The sequence below is a fragment of the Bombina bombina genome, chromosome 4 (assembly GCF_027579735.1).
Source record: "Bombina bombina isolate aBomBom1 chromosome 4, aBomBom1.pri, whole genome shotgun sequence".
NCBI classification, from domain to species: Eukaryota; Metazoa; Chordata; class Amphibia; order Anura; family Bombinatoridae; genus Bombina; species Bombina bombina.
In genome coordinates, this window is record NC_069502.1 from 231,839,791 (window position 1) to 231,853,633 (window position 13,843).

The window sequence follows — 13,843 nt, forward strand, 5'->3', positions numbered from 1 at the left end:
TTTGCCTTAAATAAAGATTATTTAAAAAAAAAATATATATATATTATTTATCAATGGGACAAATATCTCAAATTCCTATGTTATTTAATTGCTCTAATACACACAGTTCAGTGAATCAGTTTTGTAGGATAACAATCTAATTGAAGAGAATTTTCTCATTGGAGAATTGTTAGAGTCTAGGCAACTGATATCCACAAATTCTCCTACCATAGGTCAGCTTTAGCAATCAATGGTATTATGCAATAACAAAATTAGCGTATTTTATTGTTACATTGTTATGTTACTTTAACATCCCCCTTTACCCTTTTTTTTATTAAAATACTTAAATTCTCTGTGTCTTTCCCCCATCATACACCAACATCCATAAAAACAGGCAACACTGACACAATAAATACAATGCAAATAATCTAGGATCAAAGTATTGTAGCATGTTTATTTTTTGTCCAATAGTTCTACGTATGTGTTGAAAAATCCAAAGATTAATTTGTACAATATTCTTTCTATAACTTTGTTGTTTTAATTGTGAAACAAAAACAGTTATGTTGACATCACAATATTTCACCTCTTCAACAATGACATGTGAGGCTTCAAGTCCACTTAGAAACAATAGCAGTGATATTTTTAATAACTTAAATCTAGCTATGATGAATTTTAAACTTACAATAGACATATCATTATATATTGGTAATATAGAATAATTTACAAAGTATAAGCTAATTTACAAAATTCATCCTAGTCAGGAATTATTATTAGGTTACATAAGCCTTACTGAGGAACCTATTATAGAAAACCTGCACAATTTGTACATCATTTATTTTTTTAGAGATTTTATAAAAGTAATGTGGATTACTCTATATTACTAATAAGGCAACTAACTGAAGATGAAGACTTTAATGACCATTAATATTGCACTTTTTATGTAGTCCCCTTATGTCTGTCTTTTTACAGTTCAACAAGAAGACAGGGCCTATTTTAACGTGCTACCATAAAATAGTTGGGAAACCACTCTCAGGTCATTAAAGTTTAATCTTCAACATATACATATTTGTTTTTAATATTTAGTGACATGCAGAAACTCTGCATTCAAATCTCATACTAACTTTTTTCCTAAACAAAGGTTAAACCGTCCAGCTACCAGAAAATGGGTCATATCTTTGATAATTACTGTAAAAGCTCAGTGAGGTAAAAAATCACATTAAGAAAACAAAAAAACATTTATTTAGCTGTTTTTACTTTAAAATACTGACTGCTTTATTAGTAATTTGGAAAATGTGTAAAATATTTATATTAAACATATCACTGTTATTAGATTTCTATTTGGAACACAATTCTAATAGTAATCCTACACATTACAAAAGCTTTCTGCTTCCAGATGCGACACAAAAAAATCTTTCAAATTTATTAACCATTTTTATTTATTTATTGTATTTTTTTTTTTTACCAAAAACTAAATGAAATGCAATAGACCAAAAACCAATACAAAATCTCAATAGGAAGCTTACAATGTTTATACATCATTAACAATATAAACTAGGCCTCAAACCTTTTTTTTTGTTTTTACTATCATTGAAATTTTATTGGTAGGCAGTCTTTCAATATCCAGGAACAGCAAATAACCCCCCCCCAGAAATATTAAAACATTAACGGAAATCTTTCAAAATGTTTTTTTTTTTAATATTATAAATATAAATATATATTTTGTTACTACTAACCTCCTTTGCTTTGCAAAGCTCTTTTGAACACTTTTCTTAAACCTTGAAAATAACATTTATAAGAAATGTTATACATTTATGAATACCAGTCCCTTGGCCAAAACCAGTTACTTGGTTAAAAAGCATTTTTCTTCCACAATTTACCATACTCTTTATTGCATACTTTTTGGGAAATGTCCCATGGTAGACTTTTTGGGTAAATATTAAAAAAATACTTAAAATAAATTAAAGTGCAGATTTTTTAATACTAATGGATTAGGTGCAGTGTAATTTTATCTCAAGAAAGAAAAAAATATATAATTATATTTTTATTTCCCAAGGTAAATATATTATTTAATAATTAAACAAAATTTGAGATGATCTGAACATATTTTTTTGTTTATTTATTTTAGGTTTATTAAGACGGTCATTTGTTCACTTGAAATACAACTACACTGTTGACAACCACAGCCCTAAAGCCTAGATTTAGGATTCCTTGATTATAATTTACATGTGTAATATAGTTGAGGAGTTCTAAATCTTAACAATCTTTGTTAGATGTAAGCTTAAACATATTTACCTATATAGCTTTATTAAGACGCATAAACAAAAATATTTTATTATTGCATAGATTAAATTATATGCCACATTTTTGGCTCTTAGATTTTGAGTTACAGTTTATAAAGACTTTTTGCAAAATCTCACCTATTTTTTTTTTTTTAAATAAGACACTATAGGGTTTTCACGGTTGATAATTTCTTGTAAGGTTTTCAAATACTGTTATATAATGCATTACATGGTCTGTATAGTACTAGTAGGTAAGTGAAATTTGGATCCCAAATAGTGCTTTAAGTACCACATATAATAGGCTTTGCAATTGATCTTATTTGCAGTATATTATAATGTATTATAAAGCAGCAATCTGCATTAGCTCAACATTTTCACTAATTTCCATCCCAAGAGATTTAGCTAAAGTTAACAATAATTTAATGCTGGACTTGACAAATCCCAACAGCCAGGATAGCATCATTCCTAAAATTGTATTTTTTTTTTTTTTAAACTAATATCTAATTATGATTCTCTGGCTACTCTAAGCTTGTACAGTGGATCCTCGATTATAGCTGGTTACTAATTCCATATTTATTTGTCAGACCCTGTTTCTGTGCTTGACATTAATTAAACTTTCCACCTGTGACTAACAGGAATCACTCATGTCATCAGATTACATTATCATATTCTCTTTATGAACATTTGTTTATTTTTGTCTCCCATTTATAAGAAATCTCAAATATTTTAAACATAAACTTCTCCATGAGATTAATGGGGTCAAGTACTATTCATATCTGGGGAGAGACAGCAGATTAGACTAACTGTGCATGTATCATATTATAAAGAACTCAGTATTCCATGGTTTGCTGCCCTTAATCATATATTTAAGATGATTTTGCTACATGGGACTGGTGCATGGATTTAGGTAAATATGTATCAAGTTTACAAGCAGATACGTTCTCGAGTAAAGAATTTGTCTGCCTGCAATCTACACTTGCGATACAACATAGCATGGCGAAATTGAACACTGTACAAGTGCTCTATTGTGCAATGACGCCCACTTCTATTGCTCAACCAACTGAACAAGAGCAGGGTATGTCAATCACCCCAAACAAGCAAGTATTGGGGTCATTAATCTCGCCACCTCTGAGGTGGTAGAGTCAAAAAGAAGCAATTTATGCTCCTTAAACTTTTGGTTGCAGACTCAGTGGTGCAAGTCTTAACTGCAAAGCCCCAAAAGCTGTGAATGCAGCTTAAAAGGACATGAAACCCCAAATTTTTCTTTCATGATTCATATAGAAAATGTTTACTTCTATTATCAATTTTGCTTAATTTTCTTGGTATGCTTTGTTAAAGGAGCACCAATGCACTACTGGGAACTAGCTGAACACATTGGTAAGCCAATGACAAGAGTCATATATGTGCACCCACCAATCAGCAGCTAGCTCCCTGCTCCTGAGTCTAAATAGACATACAAAGAGAATGAAAAACAAATAGATAATAGAAGTTAATTGGAAAGTTGTTTAAAATTGTATGGCCTATCTGAATCATGAAATCACATTGTTTGGGTTTCAGGGTCCCTTTAATAAATATTTACCTTATTATAGCTAGAGAAAACACTTTCTGACACTTGTAAATTACTTACACTATCTTTGATATTTTATAAAAAGGTATGTATTAAACTATGTACAGTTTAATTACAAATTATTCTACAGAAAATATCATAGAACAGTGTACAGTAAGTGAAGTTAAAGGGGCATAAAGGAGCATTAAGAAAATGCTCTAACATTGGCTAATGCTTGAACAGGACTGTGGGGTTAACTACATAAAATAAGCTTAAAAGCAGCAACATACTGTAATCCTGAGCTGAACATGGCTCGTGACTGGGTGCTATACACATATGCCACAGCTGATTGGCTCAGCGGCCATGTTCAAACCAGCAATGATTATCGCAGGGGTTAAACACACAGATCTCTGCAAGCAGTACTCATCAAAGCATTTTATTATTGCCTTTTTATGTCTCTTTAAGAATATTTAATTTTCCTTGAAAAACAACCTATATATACATATACAATATATATAGACTCGTATGCTTGACATTTCTCTGTGATTATAGAGAAATATGTCTTGGAGATTTACAACAGTGTTTCTAAACAAAAGTCTTCAAGTCCCCCTAACAGGACAGTTTTTCTTGATATCTGAACTTGAGCACAGGTGAAATAATCAACTGATGAATAAAAGCAGGTTAGTAACCATAGTTACTGATCAGCTGATTATTTCATCTGTGCTCTAGTCCAGTGTTTCTCATCCGTGGTCCTCAAGTACCCCAACAGGCCAAGTTTTCATTATAGCTGAACTACAGCATAGGTGAAATTACCAGCTGATCAGTTACCATGGTTACTAACCTGCTCTCACCCATCAGCTGATTATTTCCCCTATGCTCTAGTTCAGATGCAACCTGGCCTGTTGGGGGTACTTGAGGACCGCTGTTGAGAAACACTGCTTTAGTCAAGTTATCATGAAAATTTGGCCTGTTAGGGGTATCAGAGGACTGGAGTTTAGAAACACTGAATTAAAACTGTAAAATAAAGACAGTATATATTTAGTCTTTTATTTAATATTTATCTCTATCAACATAAAATTGAACCTATGGGGCGTATTTATCAAGCTCTGTATGGAGCTTGATGCCCCGTGTTTCTGGCGAGCCTTCACAAGTTATGAAGACCGCTGCTCCATAACCTGTCCGCCTGCTCTGAGGCGGCGAACAGACATTGCCGGAAATCAACCCGATCCAATACGTAATAATAATCAATAAGTTGATTGACACCCCCTGCTAGCGGCCGATTGGCTGCAAATCTGTAGGGGGCGGTATTGCACCAGCAGTTCACCAGAAGAGTGCATGCTGTCGGCATTTATCGATGTGCAGCGGACATGATCCTCATTATCGGAACCTTTCCGCTCGCATGTTCTTAAATAGCCCCCATGGTGTGCTTTATTTTACATTTGTACCAAATATCTAATAAATTTAACATTTTAAAATCACAAAGTGCCAACATAAGGGTTTAAATATACACCAAATAAAAGTTATGGCTATGCTGAATTCCCTAGATAACATTACCAGCAAAAACTTTAATTTTCTTCATTCACATATTCCATGGACTTTCCATCTAAGCTGTCATATTTTTATGTTTACAAAACAAGTAATTTTAATATCCAGTACAGTAACTGGCACTGTGTTATTGATGTGTTAGGTTAATAAAAATAAACAGACCAAGAAATGCAATGGGACGTGTACAAAGTAAGTTAGCAGCCATTTGTTTTTTTTAAAAAAAGGTTTGTTTGTAATATTATTTTTTGTGTCCATTTAAAATTGGTTGAAATGTCACAATTAAAAAACCAGTTGTAGAAGTATTTAAAGGTATAGTTGAGTAATATGAAATGTACCAGGTGGTATATTTATACTGTATATGAATTTTCACTTTTGTACAACCATAATTGGAGCTCATTATCTCATAATGCTGCTTTCAAGAAATAAATGGTTTGCTAATTTAGCTTATTATTATTATAACATTATTTGTCTCCTTCACAGATTAAGAAAAAGGAGAATTGACCCCACATGCAAGAACTATAACTACTGCACATATGCAGTATAACTTCTTGAAAAGCAAAGCAGCTATTGATCCTGTGAGAATATATTGCTCCAAGGCTGACTTACAAAAGTAAAACTTAAAGTAAACATGAAAATATTGATTATGATTAAACCACACCCAAGCGCTTCTATATACACAATCGTACATTTGAGCCAATGGTAACATCCCTTTAAGACAGGCTTGTCCAATATATGGCTTGTGAGCCATAATGTGACTGCCCACAGCTTTATATCTGGCCCCCTACCTACCCATTATAAACTCCCATCTACCTCTCTCTATCTGCAACGCACAGATAAAGTAGTTATATACAAGATGGTGGCACTTCATTTGCTAAGTGATTGCTCATTTGACAAGGAATTGCAAATGTGGTTTCTTAATAAATACCTTTGCTTTAAAGGGTCTGTTAACTGAATAAAAATGCAACAAAAACTGTTTAAACTTTTTACACTTTTAAAGATATCTTAAGAAATCTTACTCAACCACATTCATGGCTGTCAGTCTTTGTTCAAAAAACCTCCTTTATATTCTGACAAATACATATTAAGTCCCATTGCATGAGCTCTTGCAGCTGAAGAACCATATTTTAAAATATGCACATCTTATTGATGACAACATTGTGACACATGCACAACGTGATGCAGATGTGCATTCTGACCTTACAGGTGCACTGCACATGCATGAACACCACTGACATCACTATGCATGCGTGAGTTAACAAAAACATTAAAGGGACACTAAACCCAAACATTTTCTTTTATGATTTGGGTAGAGCAAACAGTTTTAAACTACATTCCAATTTACTTCTATTAACTAATTTGCTTAATTCTTTAGATATCCTTTGTTGAAGAAATAGCAATGCACACGGGTGAGCCAACCACACGGGGCATCTATGTGCAGCCACCAATCAGCAGCTACTGAGCCTATCTACATATGCTTTTCAGCAAATTATATTAAGAGAATGAAGCAAATTAGCTAATTGAAGTAAATTAGTTGTTCAAAATTGCACGCTCTTTCTAAATCAGGAAAGAAAAAATGGGGGTTTCATGTCCCTTTAATGTTGTTTCATTTACTCACCAGTGCACATACATGAAGTTCTACCACCCTATTTTTTTTATTTTTATACTCCATGTAACCCATAAACCAAGGATTTTGAACATGATTATTAGCTGTAAATGTAGATCTTGTAAGTTAGCCTTCTTTAGCTATCTTAAAGGGACAGTAAACACCTTGTAATTACAAGACCTGTATGTTTCTATAGAATAACAGATCAGTCAAGTTTTAACATTTTTAAACAATTTAACATCCTTTTTATTGGAATTCACTCCACTCACCACTATCCTAATTTGGAGAAACCAATACAAGCTTTAGCCTGCAAACAACAAGGCTAGCCACAGTCATAAAGTTAGTGAATTGCTTTGAATTTGTTATCAGATAAAGCCAATTAGGGAAGATATGTAGCAGATTTAGCCTTGAGACTCAGTGTGATGCATTTCACGTTCTGAGAATGAGAAAATCCACAATTTTCAGAGCTGACTTACATGAAAGGGAGGGCAAAATAAATAATGAAAGCATACTGCAAATTAGTTTCATTATGGATATCTAAACATTTTATATAAAAATCTCAAGATAATTACTATCCCTTTAAATCAGTTTTAAGACAGTGTACTTATTTAGAATTTTAAACAACACTGATGACATTCATTTTAACTGCAATCATACCATCTGGACGGCAAAACACTGCTGACCACTGGCAACCAAGGGCTTTAGAAATAAATTATTACTGTACACACTAATGTGAATAACATGTAATGTTTGGTTTCAGATAGATCCTAAACGCCACTTAAATTGTACTAAGGAACAAATGGATTATCAAAGCTTGTCATTGTCTTTAATTCAGTGAACGTTTTGGAACACTCTCTTGTAGAAGAATTATCAGAGTTAAAACTCTCATCCAGGTTGTAATGCCTTGATTTCCAGTGTTTCCAACTTTTTGGGACTTCCCTCAAGACACTTCCATGCACTTCAACTGACGGTGAGAGTAGTGATGGGGAACCATATCTGTTATCCGGTTCTGGAACAGTTTCTACATTCTCCATAAAACCCATGGCCCCAACACTCTGGGAATCATGTTCTGTGAAATTACTGTTGATGGACAAAACTGGAGATCCACTGTCCTCATATGAAGGAGAGAAACTTTCAGTCATGTTTGGTCCACTCTTTGCTCTACTGATATCAGACTCTTTAGAAGATTGACTTGTGAAAGTGTTCCAGTTTACAGCAACTGGAAAATCTTTCTTTTCTTTCTGTTTCAAACTTTTGAGATAATGTTTCTTTTGGTGCATCCCCAGAGCTGCTGCTGTCTTGCAGATTTTTGAGCACTGGACACAAATAAAACCCTTCACACTACGTTCTGATAGATGTCTTTGCTCGTGATTCTTTTTAGTGCACAAATAAAGAAATTGCTGAGGGCAGAACTGACAGACATACATCTTTTCCCCAGTATGTATCCTCTCATGCTTTTTCAGAGTTTCATTTAGCATAAATGACTTGCTACAGTATTGACACATGTAGTTTTTCACGCCCATATGGATCCGTTCATGTTTATTTAAATTTCCAGGGAAAGAAAAGCATTTGCCGCAGGTTTTGCATGGATAAGGCTTCTCACCAGTGTGACAACGCATGTGAACTTTTAACGTTGATGGATTACGAAAAGATTTTTGACACAACTCACAGAATGAAGGCTTGGTGGCTATCTGCCAGTCTGAAACATCAGTTTCTTCCTCACTTGGCTTGTCAGTGCATTCATTGTCAGCTATCTCTAAATCTTCTTCTATGTAGTTATCATCTTCAAATGTATCTTCATTTGAGCACTTAGTGTCGATTTCACTTACACTCTCCTCGTGTGACCTAAGGCCACTGTGTTTTTTTCTCTTCTTAAGCTTCCTGAATTTCTTAAAGTGCTTGGATTTTTTTTTGGGTTTGTAATTGTAGTAAGGACGCCATGGCTTGTCTGATATATCTTGGTCACTAGTGTCATCACATGCCTCTTCCATCTTGACGCTTTCTGACTTTCTTAGACAAATAGATCTTCTCTCCTGCTTACTTTCATCTGAATCTTGCTCTACTTTGCTCACTTTAGCCTCGGAGTGTTTTGTTTTTTTACTTTTTCGGAAGTACAGTGATGACCCAGAAATTTGCCTTTTCACTAAAGCTTCACTTCCAATTTTTACTGTTATCTGACAAAGAGGAGCAATACCACTATTTACAAGAGTGCCTGGCAAGGCAGGTTTGGCAATATAAGTCTCCATTTTATTTCCTTCCTGAATAACACTTTTGTTTTTCTTTGAAGAAGCAATGGAACTAGAGACCTCCTTTTCCTCCTGAACAGAATTTGATGTTTTAGATCTCTCAGTTTGATCATCTTCTCTTATTGTCTGTTTCTTTCCTGTATCTTGGCTGTTAGAATTGTTAGTTCTACCTCTTTCAAGAGAGGAAGTGGTACTTCCATGATACCATCCTGAGCCATTTGTTGCAGCTGTAACTGAGTTTCCATGCATTATTACAGAAGACACTCTGCTACTGTGCATAATCACAGATGGTGCAGCATTTGTACAGTTTATAACAGAGGGAATATTCTGATTTTCAATGCTAAAAGAACTAACTACAGTATCACACTCTTTTGGAGTGGAGTCCAACTCTTCCAAAGGAGAATTAGATTTTCCAGCAGGTGGCAAATTCATGTTCCTTTCAGACTGTAATATCTCATACTGCCAGGAATCTTGATTTATAGTGGAGGTTGAGACACTCGATGCATCCAATGGACAAGATGAACTTTCCTGATTTTCTAATGGAAATGTCTGATTAATAAGTGGGTTTTGAACAATGGTACCTGTATAAAAGAATTCTGACCCTGGAAATGTAAACCACTATGTTCTGTGGAATTATTTGCTGTGAGTTTCAGGGCTGCCCTTTTACACTTCATTGGCAAAAGTCTATAGAGCTTGTATGGATAGATACTAGGTTTGAGGCCTCGATTGGCAGCTTTGTTTCCCACCCCCATTCTTGGATCAATTCCATGGGATGATTTTTGATGGTTTTTCAGAATGTAGTAAGTCATAAAAGTTTCTAGACAAAATATACATTGGTACCGCCTGTCTCCTGTATGCCAGATTTCATGTTTTGTACGATACTCTGCTAATGCAAATACTTTGTTGCAGTAGTGACAAGGGTAGGATTTTCTCCATGAGTGCACATTTGAATGCCGCCTAAGACTAGACAGAGTTACATAGTTACGTTTGCAAACAATGCAAACATAGAATATCTTCCCATCCACTATCTTTACAAAGTGATCAGTTCCAGGTGATGTGATACTAGGGAAGGTGTTTTGGTCAGATTCTGTAGGGTTGCATATTGTGTCAGCTGAAGTTTCGCTAGACATGTTTTCTGCCATTCCCATGTTTTTATTAGTGAGTACCATCTTAAAACAAATTTGTTCATGCCTCTGCAAACGTTTCAGATGTGCAAAGTCTTTGCCACAGTTTTTGCAGGTAAACACTCCTTGTGTTTTATTAGGAAGTGGATATAATGCTTGCTCGTGGAAGGGTTGGAAAGAAGTTGAGTTCTCCTGAGGAAGCTCTGGTACATTACTTTCATCTTCTCTACAGCTGTAGAAGTCAGCCGGCTTTGGAATTTGCTCATTCTCTGAGCAGTTCATGCTAACCATAGACGTGCAGTTCTGGATTATGCCTTGTGGGACAAAGCATTGTGGTTCTAGAACAGGCATGGTTGTATCAGGCTTTGTTTCTTGGATGATAGGAAGTGTTTGAGGCATTGTGCTTTCCTCATTTCTTTCTTGATCAAATGCAGAATCCCTTTTATATGTAACGTCTCCGGAGGACACTGCATAAGAGTGTTCAGCCAGTGTATTCACAGGTTCTCCATCACTGCAAATCCTATCAGCACAGTCTCCACCACTCTGAGACTCATGTGTGCTATTGCTGGTCTTCTTAAAACTTGCTCTTAAATCAAGGGGAGAAAACACACTAACTTCCGTTTCTAAAATAGAAAAAGCATTGGTGATCCTTGGTCCACTAGCAATAGCTGGATCATCCCCCTTTTTCTCCACATTTTCTGATTTTAGGCAATTCTCCCCTTGATAAAATGAAAGTGGCATTTTGGTCTCAGGTTCTGAACGGTCAGGAGGTGCCGACAAAGATGATCGCTTGCAACCCTGGTTATCATTTTTTATATTTTCAAGGAAGGTTATTCCCAGTTTCTTCCCAGCATCAGCAAGATCAGTTAATGCTTCTTTTCTTTTCACTGCTATCTTGGAGCTGTAAATATAATTTAGGATCTCTGTGAATGTGTCTGCTTTGAAATCTGTGAGTTCTAGTACGTGACCCTGAATTAAGATGCTCTGACTTAGAAACTGGTTTCTGAAATATAAACTGGAGGCTGCCAAGATATTCCTATGGGCCTTAAACTTTGTGTCTTCCACCACTATAGTGATGTCACACAGGGATCCCTGCATTCGTTGCTCATTTAGACTGCAAAGCAGGGTTTCCCCATGAAGACAGTCCACTATATCTTCTGAACTACACATCCTGATCTACCAGCAGTTACCTATGGAGAGAAAAAAAATGAGAACATTATTAAATCAATTGCACAATAGCTCAAGCCATATAATGAATTGTCTCAGTCTAATTATAAGGCTATGATTAGGTTTGAAAAATACTGTATACAAATAAAAACAACTTAATATATTAAACTACTATTAGACACAGCTTTAACATAATGGTTATATCCACCATGTGTCTGCAGATGTTTTCAAAAACATTCTCTTATTTTAACCATTAACAGGTGCCGATTGGTGAATCTCCATATTTTCAAACTGGGTGCTGCCGTCTTAGAGTTGCTATATTCTTGCACCCTTCTGACAGAAGTGATGAATATTCACAGATCATTGACCTAGCCAGCTTTTTCACAGCTATATCACACATTTTATGTTGGCATACACAATACAGTTTTATACAGTTTCAAAATGTTACATAAAATTGTATTGAACAATGATACTTTTTTTATTGGACGAACTATATATTTATAAGAAGACAAGCTTTCGGAACAATTCCTTCCTTTCTCAAGTCTGAACCAATTCAATGGAATTTACAGATTATGGAGCCAATTTATCAAGGGCCAAATGGCCTCTGATTCCGCGCAAACCTTCAGGCTCACCGGAAACAGTAGTTATGAAGCAGCGTTCTTAAGACTGCTGCTCCTTAACTGGTCCGCCGCCTCTGAGGCTATGGACATCAATTCGCCCGATCGTGTATGATCCGGTTTATTGAAACCCCCTGCTAGCAGACGATTGGCCGCAAATCTGCAAGGAGCGGCATTGCACAAGCAGCTCACCAGAACTGCTTGTCCAATGTTAAATGCATGGACATGATCTGCTGAGCGGATCATGTTAGACAGACATTTGATAAATCAGCTCCTATATATTGAAACACAGAATGGCTAAAAAGACAGAAAGTGCTACAGAGGTCTGAGTGCAGGGAGAGGAGGGGGTGTCGTGAAAATCATGGGGCTTAGGTGACAGAGGCAGACAGTGTCCAGTGTAGGAGAACAGACAGGGGAAATATATAGTTTTACATAGGGCATATACTGACATAAAGTTATATATCAATATGGAATCAATATGTATAAAGATGTGAAATTATATATACAGGGGGGTATAAAATAGTAAAATAAAGAAGAAAGGAAGGAAGAGAGAAAAAAAAAAGGAATAATAATAATGGCAAAAGTGTGGACATAGGCTTACCTCCTGTACCTATGTATAAAGACTGTGGAATATACAATGTAATTGACTATATGAAAGTACATTACAAAATATTTTTGCACTCAGACCTCTGCAACACTTTCTGTCTCTTTAGCCATTCTGTGTTTCAAGATATAATCTGCAAATTCCATTGAATTGGTCAGTATTGTTTCAGACTTGAGAAAGGAAGGCATTCTTCTGAAAGCTTGTCTACTTATAAATGTATAGTTAGTCCAATAAAAAAGTATCATTGCTCAATGCAATACTCTTGTTATTTTGGTATCTAAATCACTGGACTAATATGGCTACTATATATATATATATATATATATAAAAAAATTCCAGTAGTCCCGGACAACTTAGAAATTGCAGCAGATGACTTTTTCCTATCTTTAACATTGAGTGGACTACTAACTTTATCCCTCTAGGCTAGTAGCGTTTAACCCCTGACTAGTCAACCATAGTGATATTTTTCCACCCATCCTCTCATTCAGTATCATGCATGCTAACCTGAAGAGCAAAATACAGTTGTAAAAATGCTGGCAACGGCACAGATCTGTGAATGTGCACTGCTTCTCTCATAGTGTTAGCATACCTAAGCTATAAGATGGCGTCGCCCAGTATGAAGACGTGTAAAATCACTGATCAGCACGTGTAAATGCCCAAAATAGGAGAAGAGCCTTGAAGAGTGGTACACATACAAGAGAAACATAATTGTGAGTAGTAAATACTATTGTACTTGTGCCCAGTAGTTTAATGTATATTTCATTTTAAGCTGTTAAGTACAGACAAGCTATTTTTTAAAGAAGTAATAGATTAACAGTACAGGTTATTTAAATGTAATTTAAGAGAAAACAGTTAAACCAACGTATCTTGTAAAACCATAGATTCAGGCATGTTGAAATAAAGGACTTTACCGAAGAATTGCATAATCATCAAGTGCATGATAAAAAGGCAATGCAATAGCAATTAATCTGCATTTTAAATGAGCAGTAGACTTTTTTTTCTGGGAAATTTCAAAATGTTCTTCAATTTGCCATCCCCTTGTATCACATGACAGCCATCAACCAATAACAGACTCATATGTATACACTATGAACTCTTGCACACGATTAGTAGGAGCTGGTGTCTCAGAAAGT

General features: G+C 35.1%; 1 protein-coding gene across 1 annotated transcript in view; it reads right to left on the bottom strand.

Annotated features, from left to right (window-relative positions):
- Positions 1-408: 408 nt before the first annotated feature.
- Positions 409-13,843, bottom strand: part of ZBTB38 (zinc finger and BTB domain containing 38) — a 69,044-nt gene continuing 55,609 nt past the window's right edge. Inside the window, 2 exon segments of the mRNA XM_053709825.1 lie at positions 409-9,785; positions 9,788-11,512. Of these exon segments, the coding sequence (XP_053565800.1) occupies positions 7,741-9,785; positions 9,788-11,492 (3,750 nt within the window). The 5' untranslated portion in view covers positions 11,493-11,512 and the 3' untranslated portion in view covers positions 409-7,740.